Below are 22,565 nucleotides of genomic sequence, written 5' to 3'. Positions count from 1 at the left end.
ATCTTTTAGCGAACTGCAGGAGTCGTGCAGGCCCGTCAACACTTTTAAACTCTGCGTTGAATAAAATTCAATACCCCACTTGTTTGCTCATCACTTAACTTCTCTACACCGTCAAACCTTTCTAGCACATAGCTTATACTTTCCTTCAATGCCCTTTCCAAACTCTCACAAACCGCCATCACTACACTTCTCGCAGGAACGCTTACGTGATGTTAACAGCACAGTTGGAAATATTCTTTCACGTGCTGGTCTATTCTTGTCAACCAATTGTAGCGTCTGTTAGATTCAGAGTCCCTCAGGAGGTCGTTCGGAGCCAATCAGCCGTCTTGTCCAAAATCTGGATTAACTGATTTAACCGTGCTAACGATTGGTTCGGCGCTATCAAAGGGATGGCGCTCTGGTCCAGAGGCTTTTCGCGCGGGTCACTATAAAGACTTGACAGAAACCGGAAACCGCGCTAGAAAAGTCTCTGGCACCCAGGGTAGAGAAAAGGGGGAGCGGAATTTTATTTATTTCTACAATTACAAGCAGTACCACCCTTCATGCACTACTTACAACAATACAATGAATATAACTCACATAGGTTATATACCCACATCAATTGAATACCCTAGTAACAACGAAAGTAATATAACGTAATCTTGTACAACACTTAATAGTCAGCATGTACAACGTATGTAGCTATTTTTAAATACCTATAAATGTTATCTATTTACAGAGTATTATACAGCCGTTAGACATAAGTAAATAAAGCATACAGTCTATGTTTTGTCCATTTAAGGTTGTGACTGGACACGTTCTTATTTAATCTAGTTATTTGCCATTCTAATCGATAAACGTAGTTTATCTTATTAGTGAATATTCTGGAGGAAATATGGGTGCATTTTTTGCGACATTCATAAATGTATTGCGTAGTTGAAATTAAAAGATGGTTTAAGTAATGTTTAAAAACAAGCAGGCGTGTTCTATCGGATTTAAAACCAAAGAGGCCCAGCCGAGTGGTTTTACATCCGATAAAACACAAAACACGTACTGCGAATTTTTTGAACGGCTTCAAAAAAATTCCTTGAAAGGCTTGTGTGAATAGAGTTCATAACAATTATGCTTTTGTCATCGTTGGAAATTAGCATACGAGAAAAACATCGCATAATAACGAGAAGTGTTTTATCAGCTGATAAAACATCGCATACTAATTAGGAGGAGTTTTATCGCTATGAAGTCACTGCACGTGATGTATAGTATTATCGACCATTTGATAGGTCAACGGGGTTAAGAATCAATGAGTTTTTAAATAATAGAAAATATTCCTTCCTTTGTCAGATTCACAAAAGAATATCAGTATTAGAACGTTCCTCTAAATTTATATTTACTTTTGTGTTTTCTTTTCCCCTTGCCTTCCCCCCCCCCCCCACCCCCTTCTGCCTCCTTGATCAAGCTTTTCTGCTTTTCCTTCTTTCTTCCAAGCCTTCCTACTTACGGTCTCCACCCTTTTCAGTCAAAGTCAAATAGAAAACGACACTTGGACACACATTGCAGTGGTATGGGAGCACACCAACCTGACGCTTACAGTCTATAGGGATGCGGCTTTTGTGAAAACTAAAACAGCGAATTCCAGCCTGAGGAAAGAAGACCCAAGTGTTTATTACCTAGGAGGGAAACCTCATTGGGCGGAGAGCACGAAGTACCACGGTCTCATAAGAGATTTGCAGATTTTCAAGAAGGCACTCAGTGTAGCAGAACTTCAGTCAGTGAGAGGTATTTCTATCCTTAATAGAGATGGGGAACTACGCACGATTTTTAACACTTAATGTCATTTATTGTGATTTAATATACGATCTGAGTTCTCTATCAAAACACGCGCGCGCCCGTTGGTTAAAATCGATCATGTGATTTTTATTTACGTCGCAACACAACATTCAGAAAGTGCAGTGTTGGCGATAACTCATGAAAATCGTGCGTTATTGCAAATGGCTTCGGATTTGCACAGGTTGGAGAAGAGGAAATGTAGTTTCCAATTTTTATAGCTATTGAACATAACTAAGCTTGTGTACAGGGTATTTGTGAATTGTAATTTGCTTGTTATTGAAATACACCTGTACTTATTTACGGATTTTTTATTTATTAAAATTGTCTTGTCATAATAATTGTTATCGTTTTATGTTTTCCCTTTAACATGTATCGCGTGCAGTGAACTCAGATGGTATATTAAAAGGGTTAGAGACTGTTAGTTCGTGTTTTGTTTACAAATACACGCACTTGTTGACTGTACAATGAACTCGAAATTTTCAATACTACACTCGGCCTAAGAAGACCTCGTGCAGTATTGAAAATTTCTCGTTCATTGTACGGTCAGCGCGTGCGTGTATTTGTAAACAAAACACTCACAACAATCTCTAACCCATAAACATCTAAGGATTTCTAGTTTTCGGTGACAGAGTGGTTAAAAGAGCATAGTTTTGTTGTCAATCATCTGAGTTCATTAAACATAACTTTTGGACTTTTAAGTAGAGAAAACTTGTTATTAAATCATATAATATTCTAGGTAAACATGTAATTTATCAAAGTCGCTCGTTAAATATAAAACCCACTTTAATGCTACTGAAGGCCAAAATCCGTTCGAATTATCTAACAGAAAGTTTCATAGCGGAAAAAAATTAGGATTAGAAATCCACACGAAAAAAAAGCAAAAGCTGCTTCCTTTTATTGACAACCTTTAAACACCATTAGCATAAATCTATTAGTGTTATATCACGAATGTCGTTCTCTAGTTGGCTACGCTACTCGCTATCTATTCTGCGATAGATAGTGAGTAGAGGTTTTCAACAAAATGGCGGCCGCTTCTTCGCGTTTTCGAAGTGTCTGTGATGAGGAAATATATAATTTACTTGTTTAGTTTTGAACGATTAGTAGATTTATACTAAAAAAATTAGATTATTCGCTCTCGATTTCTATGCGTGATAGCTGATTCGGGCTGCGCCCTCATCAGCTATCACGCGATAGAAATCTCGAGCTCATAATCTAATTGTTAAATACTCCATTACTTAGCACTTCAGTTTTTGTGTTGTACCCGTTTAGTATGTAATCTTTTTTTATGTATTCTATGGTAATGTATCCGTATAAAGTATGTATATCTTTTTTTGTTATAAGTATTGTAAAAAATATTAATCTATGTATACTTGTTGTCACGTGACTAAATACACATAAGTCACGTGACAATACTGAAGACAGTATTTCCTTAAAGCTTCAAAGCTTCAATGCTTCAAGCTTAGTAGACCTTGAGAGATGAGTTAGTCATACAATTATTTATATCCCATTTGAGACAAACGCCTTGTATTATGGCTCTCTTAATTGCTCCTTTCAATAACATTTGGACTCTGAACTTCAACCGCAGCTAACAAACCACCTGGGTGGACATTTTTGGCATAAATACGAAATGATTTAGCTTGTCTTAACAGAAGATGGATAACATGCAAAATGTATGAACATCGGCTGTAAATCCCAAAAGGAGTAATAAAAATGCATCACTTTGACCAGAAGCCAATAATGGTTGGCTAAATACTGAACTTCACAGCCCGTATATGCATGTTAACCCTTTAAGCCCTAACAGTGATCAGCATCAAATTTCTCCTTGTAATATCAATGCTTATTCAACCCCAGGGGTCATTAGAATTAAGTATGATCACCCAAGGTGAATTTTCGTGTTATTTTAATAACTTCCCCTTAGTACTTTTATAAGAAAAGTATGGGAACAAGATAAGAGAATTTGTTCTTTGGTATTAAAGAAACTGTGCTGCTGCGTCCGTGGGGAGTGGAAATAAATGTTTGATTTATCAAAAGAGTTGATAAGGTAATTTGGAAGCAGCAAATTGATTCGACTGCTGATGTTTCAAGCTAACACTTTAGAGAGTCTCTTTCGTTCTACCACGTCAACTTATATCCTAGATTTGGCCCTTTTTTACCTATTTGTTGAGGTTGTTTTAAACATCTTTATAGAGTACTAAAGTGACGGATTTCTTGAGTTATTTTAAAAGAGTATAATGCAAAATGCCTACTTGCCAAAAATAAGCATCTTATTGCAATTCGGGGCTGAGATATAAGTATTGTTATGTTCCCGTCGACCTCACACAAATCCTTGTAATTTGTCTCTGTTCTAAACGTGTAGAACAGACAAAATTAGAAGGATTTGTATGGAGTCATTGGAGCATAAAGTCGCAATATCTCACTCCCAAATTGTGATAAGATGCTATTTTTTAGCAAGTAGGCATTTTTTTTATCATGTTCTTTGCGAACAATTTTAATAGATCCCATAATTTCAAAAATTCAAATATTTGTGATGTCACACTTTAGTTCTCTATACAGGCTTAATTTAAGCTCTCTTTGTTCCTCGCAGTTCTTTCTCGAGGAATCCTTGTACATGTAAATCAAGACAGTCTTTTCGCCTTATTGTACTCGCTTTCCTCCTATCAAATTTAGGTCCTTCCTGCGACCAGCTTTGTTTGAACCCTGGTGTTTGTAATCAGCGGACAGGCAAATGTGACTGTGGTAGTCTTAGACACGTGACTGAGTTTTGCAGAAATGGTTAGTAAAATCCACGTTTCAAGTTTCAAGTTTTAAAGTTTTTTTGTTTCCACATATTAATTTAACACAAAGAACAGGAATTAGGAAGAAAGGAATGTGGAGGTGTGAAACGAAAACTCATGGGGTTTAAGTGTTTACACACCTGATCTCTTACTTAACAAAAGGATATCTGCATTTAAATTAATCCTAGTTAATCTTAGTTTCAAGAGAGAACAAGAAGTAAGCACACTGACCAAAGGTAAATAAAGTTAGTATCATCATCATCATCATCATCATAATCATAATCATCATAATCATCATCATCATCATCCAGTCATCATCATTATCCTTTATTGTCTGAACAACTTCTCCAAACTAGTAACCTAGGAGACACATGATAACCATTGAGGAGAACATGCAAAGATTGACGGGTTTGTCGAAAGGTGGGATTTCACTTACCTTTTAAAGACGATTGTCCTCCATAAATGAAGTGTACTCAAGGGGTGGTCGTCCGAAAAATCCTGAACTGCGCTTTGTGTGAAGTGAATTTATTATACAATCCTCCTCTTTGTTTCAGCTCTCAACAGTACAATATACAAAGACGCAGTTGCTTATTTTCCTTTGGATACTGTAACTTTGTTGGACCTTAAAAAACAGCAAGAGAAGTTTGATACCGATCCGGACGTGGTAACCATCGGACCTGTAAACGGCGCAAGAATATTTAATGGCGAGGAAATGGAGATATTCTCAGCTTTTTCGTGCCTTTCAAATTCCAAAGGTTGTAGTTCAGGTCTAACAATGGCATTTTGGATCAATATTCTACACTTTGAAGGAAATGAAACTTTTGTGCTCCGACAACATGACGATAACCACCTCGGAGTGGTTATAAAGGTTTTTACCAATCACAAAAATAACTTTCTCCAAATCTTGATAGCCAATGACGGTTCTAGGTGTAAGGTTCAATCCGCGTTTAATACATCAACATGGAATCACGTGGCGTTCACGTATAAGAAGAAAAGGGAAATTCAACTGTTTATGAATGGCAAAAAAGATAGTGACCCCAGTTCCTGTGAGGATAAGCATGATGGCCAAAGCATGGCTCAGTTACCGCCATCCTCTTTTATTGGAAGTCACAATCTCACGATGTTACTAGATGACGTTGTATTTTGGGATAACCGTTTGGATGAAAATGAAGTCTTGGACTTGATAGACTACACAGTGGCACAAGGTAAGAAGTGCACGTATACCCCCAACCGGGGAGGGGGGGGGGGGTTACTCTAAAAAGTTTAGGGTTGTGGTGTGTGCCGCACTTTGTAACCCTATACAGACTAAAGACCAAGGATCTCTACCCCATCCTAGACTAGCTATTTTTCATAAACTCGGTCACTATCACAGTCCAGCCAAAACAAAATCTTCTACGTGTACAACAACAACTAAAACGAGTTCACAGTTTTAAAGTGTCATTTCCCGGGAAACCTAGTCTAGACTAAATTTTTCAAGCAATTGATGAGTTTCCTGAAAAATTGATACCCTTTTCTTGACCAAAGCTCTGAATTTTTTATACCCTATTCCAGATAAAAATGCCTGAAACCATACTCTTCACAGAGGCACCCCCACCACTTAAAAAAATCCACAGTGGAACATTGTTTTATTGTAGTTGGAAATTTTAAAGAATGGAACGTATTAAGATTTGCCATCGAGATTTTCGTCTTTTGGTTTCTTCTTCTGGGTAATCTGAACCTATATTAAATTTTTCTTTCTTTAACTTTTTACAGATTTGAGTAAAAGGGTTTCAGTAGAAGCCAGATTTTTGAGTGAGATGTGGCAAGATGAGCTTCAAGACCCAGAAAGTTCAATTTATCAGGATTTCGAAAACAAGCTTTATGCAAACGTGAGTAAATAAGCGAAATTTGCATCAACTTGATCCTTTGGCCTCATTTACTCCGAAACAAATATCTAGAAACATTGACACTGTGTAACTGTTCCAAAATGGGCTATTGAGCTGTTCTTTCCTGTGGTGTTGTTTGTTATGCTGTACAAGGTATTTCTAACTTTTGATTCTGTGGATGAAGTCCTAAAGTGTGACCATTCAAATGAAAGTTACTGAGCAGTACTTTCCTGTGGTGCTGTTTATTATGCTGTACAAGTTGGTTTTATCTTTTGAGTTTGTGGATGAAATCCTAAAGTGAGACCATTCAAATGAAAGTTACTGAGCAGTACTTTCCTGTGGTGCTCTTTGTTATACTGTATTATCATGCGGTGGTAGCTTTTGAGTCCACTGATCCAGCTTTCATTCTAACATTTCAGAAATAAAACGTTTCGCTTACGTTCAGTTTAAAATTGGCAGTTTGCGGAGGCAGTTTCATAATAGTGGCCGGCATTATGAAAGTGGAACAAAGATAGCACGCTTCTTCATTTTATTTCAGTAGTTTGCGCCTCGTGGTTTTAAACCCGATAAAGCACGTGCTGCGAGTTTTTTTGAACGGCTTCAAAAGTATGTGTCAATAGAGTTCATAACAGTTATGCTTTTGTGAACTATGGAAATTCGCATAGGAGAAAAACACCACATACTAATAAGGAGTGTTTTGTCAGCTGATAAAACACTGCATACCAATAAGGAGGAGGTTTATCAATATAAAGTCAGTGCACGTGATGTATTATCGACCATTTGATAGGTCAATGGACTTATGAATTATAAATGAGTTTTTAAGTTAGTTTTCTAGGGGTAAGGGGACCACTGTAATTGGCTATTGCTTTAGCGACTCCTCTGCCATTATTTACTTTCTTTGGTTGATATTTAATTGTCCATTATTCTTGGTGGTGTTGTACATGGCGAAGCTCACTAAAATAAAATTAAAAAAAGGAGAGGAATGCGCGATGTCTCAAAATGCCTTTCGAGAAAGTTACTTGGTACGTAAGGAAAACTGTATTTTCATTACCGTAATGATTCGATTTAGCGACCTCCTTCCAATAAGCGCCCCCTTCCAAATAAGCGCTCCCCTGCGAATGTGTTTTTGTTAATAAACGCCCCTATTCCAATAAGCGCCCCCATAATGACAAGGATCCTGTCGACGGGATCACAGAATCCGACGTCAAGAGGTGCGGCACCAGATAGCTTGATAATTGACGCAAGTGACACTTAAGTCATCGACGTCGAATAGAAAAACTCATAAATATATTTTTTACTGTTAAAATGAACAATTCTTTTAAAAGTAACTGAACTCTCAACAATTTGTTACTGTTACAGTTTGAGTTATTGTTAGTTATTTTAATATTTATTTAAGTTTTGTTTTGAACATTTGGTTGTTTCTCAAAAAATTTAAAATTGCGCCCTGTCGCGAATAAGCACCCTGTCTCGAATAAGCGCCCTCCCTTGAGGTGCCAAAAGTAAATAAGCGCTCCGGGCGCTAAATGGAATCATTACGGTATATGCGGGTCGGAGAAATCAAGACTTTTTAGGAATCAGAGCCTCGCCTTTTATTCTTAAGAGTGACAACATTTACCCTCGTGTTGCTTTTGTCTCCCCCGCCATCCCCCCCCCCCCCCCCTTTACTTATCTTCGTACTTCGAGCTATCGACCTTTTAAACAGTCAAAGTTTACGTCAATAAACATTGTTTTATCAATCGTATTACGCCACGTCTCTTAAGTTTCAGCAGCTGTTTGGAAACAATCGTCTCTATGGCCTGGAAGTACAGCAGCTCAGGTAAGAAGTAACTAGAAAAGTAAACCAGTTGACTTAACTGTTTATAGTTTCCTATTTTCGATTCTTGTATTATTGTCGATATTGAACTTTGCAAAGGCGAGCACAACCTGGAGAGAGCGCCAAAACCACCGGGGGGGGGGGGGGTCCTCGTTGGCATTTATAGTGCTACCGTGGGGACGCCCCCCTGGGCAGTTTTGGCGCTCTCCTCAGGTTGCGCTCGTCATTACAAACCAAACGCAAATCAAATGCAGACAATCCCGACAATCACATGAGCAACTAGGGTACTATGAATAGTGTAGTCGTTTGACTACGTAATTGTCAGACTTCGTTCTAGACTGCGTTCCCAGCGGCCCTAAACAACAACCTCCGTCATTGATTTACAATGAAAGGAAAACCTATTTAGCCGAAGAAAGAAGATTATATTATCGCTGAAAGTAGTTTGATTCTTTAAGAGTTTTAGAGCTTAAAGTTCCATTGCGGAACTATTTTAATAAACCGTTTCGTTACAGATCTTGTCTCGCAGTCCAACGCAGTATCGTCTTCAAATACACAGCTGCGTAGCATTTGTTAAATTTAAACCACTAAAGTGGCCTTTTGGAGGGGGGGCCATTCCAGACTGAGTGGTTCCCATGCACGACCACATATACCAACACTCTATTTGAAAGTGACATCTTTACCCCCAAAGCCTTTAGAGAGAGGAGGGAGGACTTTCAACATTGCTTATCCTACCAGACGAGTATTCAAAGCATATTTCAGTAAATCTTCTAGGCAGACAAGTGCCTCTCCTGTAATTAAGTGGTTAGGGCATCCTTCAGGTGTATGGGTGGCTCATGACTCGACTCTCTTCAAGTACCTTTTTTTCAGCCGCATGCTCTTGACAAGCTGAACAAAGTCTACTGATTACGCCATATATATAACTAAACTTCACACTTTCACCTATTCTCACCCGGGATGGGGTATTCCTTAAAATGTACGAAACAGAGAGCTCCCGCTCGCAAAGGGGTACCTTTGTCAGGCTGAAGGTATATAAAAAGCTAGAGATTTCACCAGCTGAAGTGTAAAAAGGGTTACGGGAAAACTGTTATTTAGGTATTTAAAAGGGTCTTTCAAGTATCTCGAACAGGCCGACCTAAAAGAGATGCAGTGTTTCTACTGTAGGTATGTGAAAGGGGTGCCATTTTCTATAAAAGGTACGGAAAGGGTTACCTTTACTGACAGAAATGGTGTATGAATGGAAAGGGTTTGGACGCCTGGGCGGAATCTTCCCTGAATGAACACCTCGTTGAGTACCCCCCCCCCCTTCCCCCCCCCCCTTTCCCCTTCCTCTCTCCCCCAACTACTCGTCAAAAATTTATACGGTTTATTTTCTAGGGCTGGAAGTGTTCGCGCTAATTTTACCCTGCTGTTTAATCATCTGACATATCATGAGATCATCCTTATGGTAAACGCCCTGTTGATTAACAAAACTGTTGGCGAGATGACTGTTGGAAATGCGAGCATTCATTTTGGTGACCAGAGTACGTAGCTATACATCGACCTAAATCGTATTACAGTTACTGTTATTACACTGAAACTGTGAAAGACTGTAATGAGTTAAGCTATTACCTATATTATCAGAAAATAACGTTAGGGACGGTGCCTACTAATAAAGCAGTATTTTGGTGTGGTTTATGACTATGCGAGGAAAGCAGATCTCAGAAGGGGCTATTGGAATCCAGAAAGAAAATTGGGGGGAACAACTCATTATTTTTTAGAGATAATTAAGAAACAATTATTTTCTTTTTGGATACCAAGAGCACTTGCTAAGTTTCATTTTCTCCGCATAGTTTTAAACAGCGCAACAATATCCCTGTATCAGTTGGCACTACCCATAGCAAACCCGAGTATCTCGAGATGCACGGAACGTATGCCCAATAACAAAAGTAGGCACCGTCCTTAAGAAGTCAGCGCTTCAGTTCTGATACGTTATGCACTCGATTTTTATTAGTCTTATTCTACGTTTGCGTACCTGGAATGTCTCAGTTTTGCATTTTACGTTCTTAAACAAGACGTTGCGCAAGCCCCTCCTCCCTTTCACACTTTTTTGGTTGTGAAATTCAAATTTAGACTCCGTTCAGTCGTAGCACGTTGTTGACTCAAATGGTCCATCACCATAGCAATATAAGACACCAATTCTGACTCGTTTAAGCCAATTTTATCAGTAAGGTTCGTAGAAAAAGACGTAAGTTGTTTGTCAGTTGTTTAAATTCTGATGGTTGATTGACAACGTGAGAATAACCAGAGCAGGCCAGGCCCCTCTATACAGGAATCTCCTCAAAATAAAATCTGTATCTTCGCCCCCCCCACCCCCCCCCCCCCGGGTAATATCCTCTATATATGACATTGGCGAGCGAAAGATGTACCTGTTGTTTCTCCCACAGTACCCCAAGAGGCTCCCAATATTACCCAGTCTACTGCATTGGATGAGACATCCATAAAGATCTCATGGCAAGAGATTCCGCTGCAAAGTTTTGCTGGCGCACCTCAAGGCTATCTGGTTCTTTATCGTGAACATACAAGTGCATCTAATTACCAGCATCTTGTAGCCCATGGATTAGTAAGCTCTGCAAAGATTACGGGTCTTCATGCCAACACTACCTACGTAATACAAGCACTCGCTATGAATGTGTACGCTCATGGGCCCCTGAGTGATCCAGTTATTGTGAAGACGCCACCTAAAGGTAAGATGCGTTACTCGGCAAGAATTGTGTGACATGTGTAAAGGTCATGCCAGCTAGCACTAGATTTTAAACCAACTGAAACTACCCTGAAGATATGGACAATTTTGCTCGTATTTCGATTTGATGGGTTAAAAAACCGACGTTGGTGTTTATTCTAAACTAATAAGACATCACAGCAAACTTAAAACCAAAGTTTTGATCATTAGCGAGTGCAGCCCTTTCAATGAAACTTTCTTTAAATCTACAAATTCAAATTCTAGCGCTCAAACAGCGTAATTGGAGACACTAGTACGAACAGTAAGAAAGCTATGAGATAAGATTGTAAATTATTGAGATTTACTGCATAAATTGGCCCAAGAAAGACAGATGAATCACTACAAGAAGAGGCCTAAGGTCCGTGGCACGATGGGCAACCTTTGTCATGTATAAATCTGATAAATGTAGATGTAGATGTCCAGTTGCCCAAGAAATCGTCACAAAAACACCAATGTATTTGCGCGATATTTTGATGGTGCTTCCGGTGCGTACTATCCGTAATTGCCTCACAAATACACACAGTTTGAGCTACGTGAACACACGACAGTGAATATCCCTTTTGCCGTGTCCGTTTTCAGAAATCGAGGTAGACATGTTATCTTGTATAGCGTCTGGCTTGTACTCCAAGATGATCCCTGCATCAGGGGGACCCAACTCGACCCAACGGATCGTTTCGGTAAATTATCTGTTCGGAAGGTCCTTAACCCCCTACAATTTTCTAAAAGGAATTTTCACTTCGAACTTTCGTGATATAGAAAATTTAAGGCCTAGTGTGTTCGGATTGATAAAAATGTTGTTTCGGGTACCGAAAAAAGGTCAGCTAAGATTTTCGGAAAGGAAATAATTAGACCTAAGATTTTCGGGAAATGGACAAAAATGCCCTACTAATTTCGAAAAGACTCAAGTTCCCCTAGAATGACCGAACAGAAAAAAATATTTTAGTGCTGCCTGAAATGAACCTATAGAGCTCTAAAGCTACTCCAGATCGCCTAAAATAACGTTTCAAAGGATCTGAGAGAAAATTGTCGTTGGGTGTCCCTGCTGCATGGGGCACTTTCGATCCGTTTAGCTAAAATTTGGGGTTGGAAATTTCTGCAAATTTTCTGTTTTTTTTTCCCATTTGTTCCAAACTTTCATCTCTTTGGTAGATTTAAAAACTTACGAATGTTGGAGCAATGGATAATGGAGCGTTTTCAGCTTCGCGTCGTTCCGTTACGTCCATCAGCATCCATGATAGTATAGTCCGTTAATGTTTGATCCACGCTTCAACTGGCATTTCAACCCTCGGAACTAAAATTTTAGCTAAATGGAAAGCCTCCTCGATGAGACATACATACATACAACCTTTATTTATACACGATAAAAATATCGCTGTTTTGATAAAAATATCGATAAAAATATCGCGGTTTTGAATTTATTTAATTTTTTTTCCTTATAGATATTCACCCAGTTCCACAAAACGTCACCATTACAAATAGGAACACTACTTCTGTGACCATTGAATGGCTGCCAGTGTCACGCCATCCTGTCTCTGGTTTTTCATACAACTACACAGTTCTGTGGACAGCATTCAGGGGAGGAGTTCTGGGTGCTCGATTCAGCGTAACTGTAACAATGACGTCATATCGTATTCTGGGGCTTTCTCCTTTCACTTTTTACATGATACAAGTGGCTGCGAGAGACTGGAAACAGATGGAAAGTTTTAGTGATCCAGTGTGGGTTCAAACGTTAGAAGGGGGTAAGTTTTAAATTAGAAACTGAGTTCACTCAGTGCAAATTGATTAATAGGAAACTTAAGCAACGACGACGGCAACGGCAACGAAAACGTCACTTGAAAATATAACTTCAAGTTACTTCTACTACTTCCGATTATTCCAATTCGAGTTCAACTTGTACAACGTGGGCGGAGTATCCGAGAACTAAATTGATAGGAACGGCGTTCAAGTAAGGACGGAGAATAAAAAATGCACCATTTGTGTACTCACGTTCTCCACAAAACCTTGAATTTGATAATTTCATGTTGTTGATTTGCTGTTGACGGCAAAGAAATGCACGAAAACGAAAAAACGCACGTGCAGAACGATTGTTATTGTTTTGTGGCGTTCTCGTTGGTATCGCCGTCGTCGTTGTTTAAATTCCTTAATTTATTTAAGCAGAGTAATAATTGAGAGCTTTTAACCTATAAATTAAAGCATATTTAAGAAGTAAATAGACTGATAGTGAGAATCGTGGTGATCTTGTGAATAATTACCTAATTACGTGGTTATTGCTATTATGGTAATACCCGAATGAAGAGTATTGTAAGATTCGAATGACACTAAACACTGTACTTGTACTATAAATGTCTGTTCCCCTGTTGTTACTGGACATTTTGTGCATTATTAAATCTATTTATTATTTTTTAATCTATTTATTATCTTGTGAAAAGAAAAGACGGCTACCACATTTTACAGTTGTTTGCTTAGTGGCCTAGCCTCCAAGCTGGAGCGAACCTGGAGTTGTTCTATCTCGAATACCGTTCTCTGATTGGCTACGCTACTCGCTATCTATTCTGTGATAGATAGTGAGTAGCGGTTTTCAACAAAATGGCGGCCGCTTCGTCGCGTTCTCAAAGTGTCTGCGATAAGGAAATGGATTTGACCGACTAGTAGATTTATACTAAAACAATTAGATTATTCGCTCTCGATTTCTATGCATGATAGAAATCTCGAGCTTATAATCTAATTGTTAAATAGTCTGCAGACTAGTTAGTACAAGAACGACATGACCTTCATTTGAAAAGGAACAAGGTTTGTATCCAACCCAGCCTCGCTTCCACTAAAAGATCACGGCTCAGTTGCTCGAAGCATGGTTAGCGCTAACCCGGGTTAAATACCATGACAACCTATAGGTTTTAATACCTTTTAACCAATGGTTAGCGCTAACCATGCTTCGAGCAACTCAGCCCTGGTCGTTAAGCACTCAAATGCAAAATGGGCTGTTCTAACTAGTATGAAAAAGACAGGAATATTTATACAAAATGAATCAGCAATATTTTCACATGGGATCACTGTGATGATCTGTTTTATGAAACAAACAAAGTAAGTTGACGTGTAAAAGCAAGAGTCCTCGCCTGTGAACCAAATTTCTACATAGTACGTTATATCTTATTCTAAGTAGGTACATTCGTTTGCATCAAATTGTTGTGGTTTCACTTTACAAAATTAGCTAAAAATTGTAGTTATTTTGTGATGGAATATATACAGTTCCCATATGTCCCTTTCGTAAGAAAATGATGTGGTTATTGGTGTGTCAGATCAATGGAGAAAGAGGAAGTCTTTCTCTGTATACGTAGCACGACAGCCATAGGTATTAATTAAAACATGAAAGAAACTTCTTCGTAATGTTTTAATACAGCTTTTTATAGGTTAAATTTTATTGTTTACAACATGTTTAAGCCAATGAATAGCAAGGAGAATTCGGCAAACGGAGGAACAACTGAACAAACCAGAAACGCAAACGAACAAACTGAAGCCTGGGAGAACGAATATCCGAGCGAGCGAACGGGTAACCGAATGACCGAGTTAACGATCAAACGGTCCACCGAACGCTCGCCGGCGAAAACGAACGAGCAAGAAACCGAGTGAACGAACCCGCGAAACTAGATGAACAGCTGAACGAGCGAGTGGACAGCTCTTTTGTTTGCAGTCAAAAAGGTTTATAATAATCGATTTTCTGATATTCTAAATTGCAAAATTAAAAGCGCTTATCTTTTCGGAACGAGTGAGAAGCGATGTAGCTTTCGTTCTAATTACGCAGCATAGATTGACGAAAGTAAAACAAAGATGCGTCTGCTCAGAAGGTCTGTCATTCTCGTCAGGGGCACAATGAACAGACCCGGTGGAGAGTCGAAGGAACGCCGAAAAACGAAAAACACACGAACGAAATATTTTTTTTTTTTTTTTTTTTTTTTTTTTTATTGTTTGCAAAATCACATTACTTACGTTACTTACAGTACGGGCTAAATATATCACTAGACAATACAGTATTCTACCTACAATACATGCTTACTGGTTACTTACGCTACTGAACAAAACAGGACTCTACTTACAATTTAATACAGATAGCCTTAAACATAACAGTAACTAGATTACTTACAAACTGCGGGTTACACGCTACTAAAAAAAAAAAAAAAAAAAAAATTGTGCGTTTTCGTTAATTTAAATTAATTTTAAATTTCCCATTTTTCAACTTTCCATTGTAAGATTAGCGCTGACTTCAATTCTAGAATATTTGGAGGTTTTTCTAACATTTTACATGAGTAGTAATATTTCTGAGTTTGTACAGTAAGGATCTGGAATTTCCGCATTAATTTTGAGTTAGTACTCGGGGGTGGATCATAGTCTTTAAATAGGTACTGTTGTTTAGATGGAGTAAAATTTACTTTGTGCTTATTATTAAACCATGTTAAGGCTTCTTGAAAGAGTTTTTGGCCTGCAGGGCACTCCAGAAATGCATGTTCCAAGGAATCAGCTGAATTACAGAAAAAACACTCCTCATTATCTGCTATTTTAAATCGTTTGAGCTCTTTTTTGGTCACTAAAATACGGTGTAACATTTTAAAGGAGAATTGTCTCAATTTGTTGTTAGTAGAGAGGCGAGGTATATTTTGGAATAATTTTTGCCATTTACATTCTATATCGGGGTATTGTCTGGCCCAAGTTTTTATGGCTGTTGGTGTAACTTCTGCTTTTTCTTGAAAGAGATGATAATAGTCTTTACATTTCATTTTTGAAAGTTTAATCGATTTGTCCCTAGATAAGTCAAATGTATCACAATCATCGAGAATAAAGTTCATAGGTCTGGGTGTAGAAGCTGCCTTTGATTTGGGGTTTGCTGGAATTGATGCCAGGATTTGAAAATAGTTTAGAAAATTAATTTTTATTTTGTACTTGCGATTAAATTCTTCATAAGTTAGGAATTTTCCATTTTCATTCAGAATGTCTTGAATGTAGTAAATTCCATTTTCGGTCCAACTTTTCCAGAACAGCGATTTAACTTCAATAGTTATGTCTTGATTGTTCCATAAAACAAGGTCACTTTTGTATTTATCTTGGCGATTTAGACGTAATTCCTTAAAGTACTCTAGCATTTCTAAGTAGAAAGACGGTAAATTTTTGTCTAGTTTCTTTATATGATAATTACACTTGAGCAAGAAGTTAAGACCTCCATATTTTTCAAAAAAAGCATTTGGAATAGCTGTCCATGCATCGGTAGTTGGACTGTTAAGCAGTCTACCAATCCAACTCAAGCGGAGTGCTTTAACTGTCGTTGCAAAATTTGGAAAGTTCAGGCCACCTTTACTTGTTTCTTGAAAAAGAACTTCCCTTTTTATTTTATCTTTTTTGTTTTTCCATAAAAAATTAAAGAGCTTGGTTTGGACTCTTTTAATAACTTCTTGAGGAACAGTCAACATTGAGGCTGCATACACCAATTTAGAGACTCCTAGAGTTTTAGCAAGCAGGGTTCTTCCCATAAGTGTAAGGTCGCGAGACAACCAGATATTTAATTTAGTTTCCATCTTTTGAATTTTTAGATAAAAATTCAAATTGTTATTTTTGTCTCTATCGTTTGAAAGATAGGTTCCTAAGGTCTTAATTGGGTCCGCTGGAACATCTATCTCTAAGGGTTTGGTTTTGTTGTTTTTCAAAGAGCCTATCCACATAGCCTTTGTCTTTTTGCTGTTTAGCTTTAAACCTGAAATTTCACCAAAGCTCCCCAAAACTGACATACTTCCACGTAATGACATCGTGTCCTTACATATTAATGTAGTGTCGTCAGCGAGCTGGCTTAGCTTAGCTTCAATGGAATTAGGTAGTTCAATACCTGTTATTTCCGAATTTTGTCGTATTTTTTGTGCAAGAAGTTCTACACATAGGACGAATAATAGAGGGCTCAGCGGGCATCCTTGCCTTACGCCCCTTGATACTCGAAAATAATTAGTCATGTATCCGCCGTTTATAGCTCCGCTTTCAACATCGCTATAGAGTACTGAAATCCATTTTTGAATGTTCGGGCCAAAATTGAAGAATCTTAAAGTGTGATGAATAAAAGGCCATTCTAATGTATCAAAGGCTTTTTCGAAGTCTATAAAGAGTAGTATTCCTGGGACTTTGTTTAATTCGGTAAATTCCATAAGGTCATTTAAAAGCCTCACATTTTGACCGATGTATCGTCCTTTTACGAACCCTGTTTGGTCCGAATGAATCAGTTTGGGCATCTTCGTCTCTATTCTTTTTGCAATAGCTCTAGCCAATATTTTATAGTCGACATTAAGCAATGTTATTGGACGCCAGTTGCTTAAAACCATAAGATTGTTTTCATCTTTTGGTATTAGCGAAATAATTCCTCTTCTCTGAGATATAGACAGTTTGCCTGTTTGAAAGGCTTCGTTGAAAGAGTCGAGGAGGTTCCTCCATAGCAATTCGAAGAAGATTTCATAAAATTCTTTCGTGAAACCGTCATCACCTGGAGTTTTGTCAGGTTGGAAACCTTTTAAGGCATTCAGTAGTTCATCTTTTGTCAGTTCTTGCTCAAGTTCGCTTGCTTCGTCTTGAGCTAGTTTTGGATTTTGTAAATCAGAGGAGAAGCGGGCAAAGTTGTCGTCGAAATTATTGTTCTCGTCTTGTGGGATTCTAGCAGTCAGGAAGTTTTTGTAATAGTTTTCTATTTCTTCATTTATCATGCTTAAATCCGTGATTATTTCTCCGTCTATTGTTTTAAGCTGGGTTATAATCTTTTTCTCATAATTCCGTTTTTCCAAGTTAAAAAAGTATTTCGTTGGTTTTTCACCATTCTCAATCCATCTTATTTTTGATCTGAACATCGCCTCCTTTCCCTTTGTATGATAAATTTCGGACAGGTCTTTTTTAAGGTTCTCGTACTCCGTTAGAATATCATCGTCTAGATTTTGATTATTACAAATTTCCTTATCTAGCTCTTCTAACTTACGTTGGATGGCTGTTTCACGGTTTCTCAAATTGAACCTTTTCTTCTTGGAGAAGACAATTGTCATACTTCTTATTTCCATTTTTACCAATTCCCAATACAGTTGACGGCTTTCAATTTCTTTGTATTTCTCTTGAATAGAAGAGTAATTGTTTTTAATTAAATTTATATATTCGTCGTCTTTCAGTAGTGTGTTGTTAAATTTCCATGTACCCGGTCCACGTTTAAATGTTTGATCGATTTCAAGGCTAAGAAAGACAGCTTTATGATCGGGAGCAATTGAGGATCGTGTTTCTGTTTTCTTTACCTTGTTGATTAATTGTTTTGCAATTATGAAGTAATCTATTCTAGACTTTAATTTTTGACTCTTGGTTTCATAAGTATATGTTTTTGTGTTTGGGTGAAGTGTTCTGTAAACATCAACCAAGTTAAGTTCCGCCATCAAACTCACTAAACCATTCCTATAAATTGTTTCTTTCCATGGAAGGCCACCACTTTTGTCTAGATGGCTAAGCGTTGTATTCCAATCTCCTACCATAATGACCCTAGAAACACAGGTTTTAGTTACCAAAAGGTGGGTAATTTTTTGCAGAAATGGAATTTGCAGGCGACAATCCGTTGGTGCATAAATATTGACTAATGGTAATTCCTCTGTTGTTAATTTCAAATTAGCAAAGATATACCGCCCTTCTTCATCATTTTCTATGGTTTCTAAGGGAAAGCCGTTTGGTTTCACTAATATACATACACCTCTAGAGTGCTCTGAGCCGTGAGAAAATAATATCTGTCCACCCCATTCAGCACGCCAAATAGTTTCGTCTTCTGTCTTTGAGAATGTTTCTTGAAGGCAAAAAATTGAAGCTTTTTGTTTTTTCAGATAACAGAATATAGCTCTTCTTTTTTCTGCTTTACGAAGGCCACGCACATTCAGTGACAAAATCTTCAAGTTAGACATTGTTTATACAAAACAGTAAGAAACAAAATTCGAGCATAAATTAAGCTAAAGAAAATTATGCCCCCCAAAAAAGGAAACAAAACACGGACTGCAAAATAATTGACACTAAACTAAGGCTAATAACAAAAGGACACTAACGCTTAAATTACTCTTCTGGGATTTATCCGCGTTCGTCCGAAAGTGAAAAAAACAAGCTATGCAAAATCCTAAACCTCCATCCGTCATCGAAGCAAATGAAGCAAAATTTGTAATAATATCAGTTTTGTAACGTGATCGACGATCGAGAGGAAGAGAAAGATAAAGGCTGCGGGCATAATAAATAAACTAAGCTTAAGCTACATATGAAGTATAAACTATCAACGTAATCTGCTAAGGTCCGCCTCACACTTAATTTGAGTAGCAGAGCTACCTTCAGGATCTGTTTTCACATATATTGTGCCATCTAAAGTCCAGATTCTCCAGTTTTGACTTCCTTTTTTTTCTCTGACCTTTTTGAACAATTGTGATCTTAAGGCAGTCAAATTCTCGTTGATATAGATTTTGTGAGCTCCTTCGATAAAATCTTCGAAATTTGCCCTGCGTAGCTTTTTCCTGTTCTTGTATAGTCTATTTCTACTGTAATAATTACACGAACGAAATATGTTAACGTCATGGCGAGGGAGAAAATTTTAAATACTGAAATTCAGGGTGGATCTCTCTACCACAGGAGTTTCATTGTTCGTTCTTCATTTTTTCAATTGTTTTCACTGAAAAAAAAAAAAAGAAAGAAAAATGTCATTACAAGATAATCTGCTGTTGCAAAAGTTAACTCATGATTAAGAGGCAACTAACGTTTGGCAGACTACGAAGGTCAAAAGTCATAATAATAAAAATAATTATAATTATAAATAATAATAATAATAATGATAATAATAATAATGATAATGATAATGATAATGATAATGATAATGATAATGATAATGATAATAATAATAATAATAATAATAATAATAATAATAATAATAATGAGAAGAAGAAGAACATATTCTTCCAGGATAACTGCATCAGTTTTAATATTAGATGATAATAAATAAAATGTCTTGTTTCTCAATAAATTCTCCCAACTGACACAAAAGGAAATCAGGCACAAAACTGTGGAGGAAATGCATGTTGATATCCAGAGTTGAAGGAATGATAATATTACCGCCCTCCTATACTTTTCTTTTCAGTACCCAGTATACCGCCACAAAATGTGGCCGTTGGCAATCTCAGCCACACTTCATTTCTTCTTACCTGGGAACCAATCCCTCAAGAGTTTGCTAACGGCAGGATCCTAGGTTATCGAGTGAGAGTCTGGGAACTAAGATTGATAGACATGAAACCGAACATCACAAATGTTGATAACACAACAACAAGAGTGCTGATTGGTGGACTACAGCCTAATACCAGATATATGGTAAACGTGTCAGCTTTCACATCAGAAGGAGAAGGAAACAATGCATCATTATTGGTTATTACTTACAAAGGTAACACACCATTAACAGGTCTTGACAATCAAAGGTGCCAACAGGCGCTAGACACTCGAGCTGCAGGCCGTTGGCTTGAGCCTTGGTTCATGTAGCCTTGTTGTTTTTCGTAAGGCGACTTCAGGCACAAAAAACTAGAGTAGGTAAACTTGTGCTTTCACAAGACACACCACTGCAAACATGAAAATAGTTGTTTAATTCGGAGTTTAGAAGCAATCCCTCCCTTGACATTGTCTATTCGATGATCTCTTCCCACAATACTGCCATGCATTTGTCTCATATTTCATGAAGGAAGATTGGAAATGTGGTCTTAATTATTATATTATTTGGTAAACTTTTGCTTTGATAATCTCCAAGAATCATCATTGGTTTGAGAAGATGTATCAGAACTTCGAATGATTTTTTTCATCCTATTTGCAAACATCTCGAAGTTGGTAAAAAAATACTTGACTGGGCTTCGTTTAACAACCAACTTCTTGGTGGCCTCATTTTTCGATAGATAACCGTCAAGTTGATAATGATCCAGGCAAGGCCCAATGGTGCAGTTTAGTGCGGTCTGTTGGTTGTGACAGTCCCGAAGACCCATTCATTCCTTATCTTTCATTTCTGATTGTTTCCTACAACAGCCAAACTAATTCTTCCGCCACAAAATGTCACTGTTATTGCCACAAGTTCCACTTCCGTAAAAGTTACCTGGATTCCACTAAAATGCGTCAATAGCACTCAGTGTCCAGACAAATATAAAATCAAATGGGACGTTGTAACGGATGGCGTTATTAGTAACGGAGAGACAGGGGTATCGAGAGGGACATCTTACAACATTCAAGGGCTCTCGCCATTGACTACATATGAGATACGTGTGTGTACGAGGAACTGGGGCCGAACGGGGCCGTACAGTGAACCAGTGAGGGTGAAGACGTTTGATAGGAGTACCCATAAGTATAAATATATTAATATACTGTACAGAGCAACTAGATTTTTATCTGCCGGGCAAATTTTTATAGGGATTATAAGGCACTCATTGGCCCTCAGCCCTTAAATCCTAGATATTGGTTAGAAAATGTCGAGCAATATCTTCTCTAATATCATCTTAACTTTCCTCTTGCAAAATTCACCTTGGTCACTACAAGCAGGGGTACACAAATAACACAGCAAAAACAGCTGACATACTGTTGCTGTTCCATATCCCAAGTATGTCACGTTTTTCTATTCCCAAGTCGTATTGTTGTATTGTCAACATGATATTTTTAAGTCTGTGAATTCTCAGTTGTATAACCAGTGTTGCGAAGCACAACATTTCTTTTATAGGGTCACTTTTTTTGATAGCAAAATTTTGAAGTTTCGTGTTAAAGGAATTCAAATATTTTGCTGTAGTTTCCATTCCACCGCCGTCAAATACAATTGTTCAAAGCCTGACCCACAATTCATTTCTGCTGACCTGGGACCCAGTTCTTCCTTCAAACGGAATGATCCAAGGTTACCGCGTGAAAGTCTGGGAGCAACATCAGTGGTTGATGAAAATGAGCCCGAACGTCACTGAAGTTGATAATACAACAACAAACGCGCTGATTGGTGGACTACAGCCTCATACCAGATATATGGTAAACGTATCAGCTTTCACATCAGAAGGAGAAGGAAACAGTACATCATTATCGGTTACTACTTATAAAGGTAACACATCATTAACAGGTCTTGACAATCAAAAGTGCCAACAGGCGCTGGACACTCGAGCTGCAGGCCGTTAGCTTAGAGGATGTAAACTCGTATTTCACAAGACAAACCACTGCAAACATGAAATTTTTGTTCCATTCAGAGTTTAGAAGCAATCCCTCCCATGACACTGTCCATTTGGCGTTCTTTTCCCACATTACTGTCATACAGAGTAATAAACTAAACTTCAATGAACTGCAAAGTTGTTCGGCGTTTTTCTCCAGTCGATGCGCCATTCTGTGTAGTTGATGTAAAATCACGTGACAAGTGGCGCAAGGTTTGATTGATTAAATACGTTTTTTACTGGCTTTTGCTGCGCTGTCCACTCAAAATTTGAACTTACGATCGCGACTTTGAGGTTCCTTTAGAAAAAAATACTCTGTGTCACTCT

General features: G+C 37.9%; 1 protein-coding gene across 1 annotated transcript; it reads left to right on the top strand.

Moving 5' to 3' along the window:
* The first annotated feature begins 4,951 nt into the window (after positions 1 to 4,951).
* LOC146482007 (receptor-type tyrosine-protein phosphatase S-like) lies at positions 4,952 to 22,209 on the top strand. Its single transcript, XM_085107590.1, has 9 exons — positions 4,952 to 5,000; positions 5,135 to 5,785; positions 6,333 to 6,448; positions 8,206 to 8,261; positions 9,633 to 9,778; positions 10,682 to 10,981; positions 12,456 to 12,755; positions 20,168 to 20,464; positions 21,839 to 22,209. Exons 1-9 carry the CDS (start codon positions 4,952 to 4,954, stop codon positions 22,207 to 22,209), a joined length of 2,286 nt encoding a protein of 761 aa, XP_084963716.1.
* Positions 22,210 to 22,565: the final 356 nt, after the last annotated feature.

Source organism: Pavona decussata, unplaced genomic scaffold, assembly GCF_977016875.1.
Source record: "Pavona decussata unplaced genomic scaffold, jaPavDecu1.1 SCAFFOLD_48, whole genome shotgun sequence".
Taxonomy (NCBI): Eukaryota; Metazoa; Cnidaria; class Anthozoa; order Scleractinia; family Agariciidae; genus Pavona; species Pavona decussata.
Note: the sequence above shows the minus strand (reverse complement) of the source record. Positions and strands in the feature narration are given on the sequence as shown.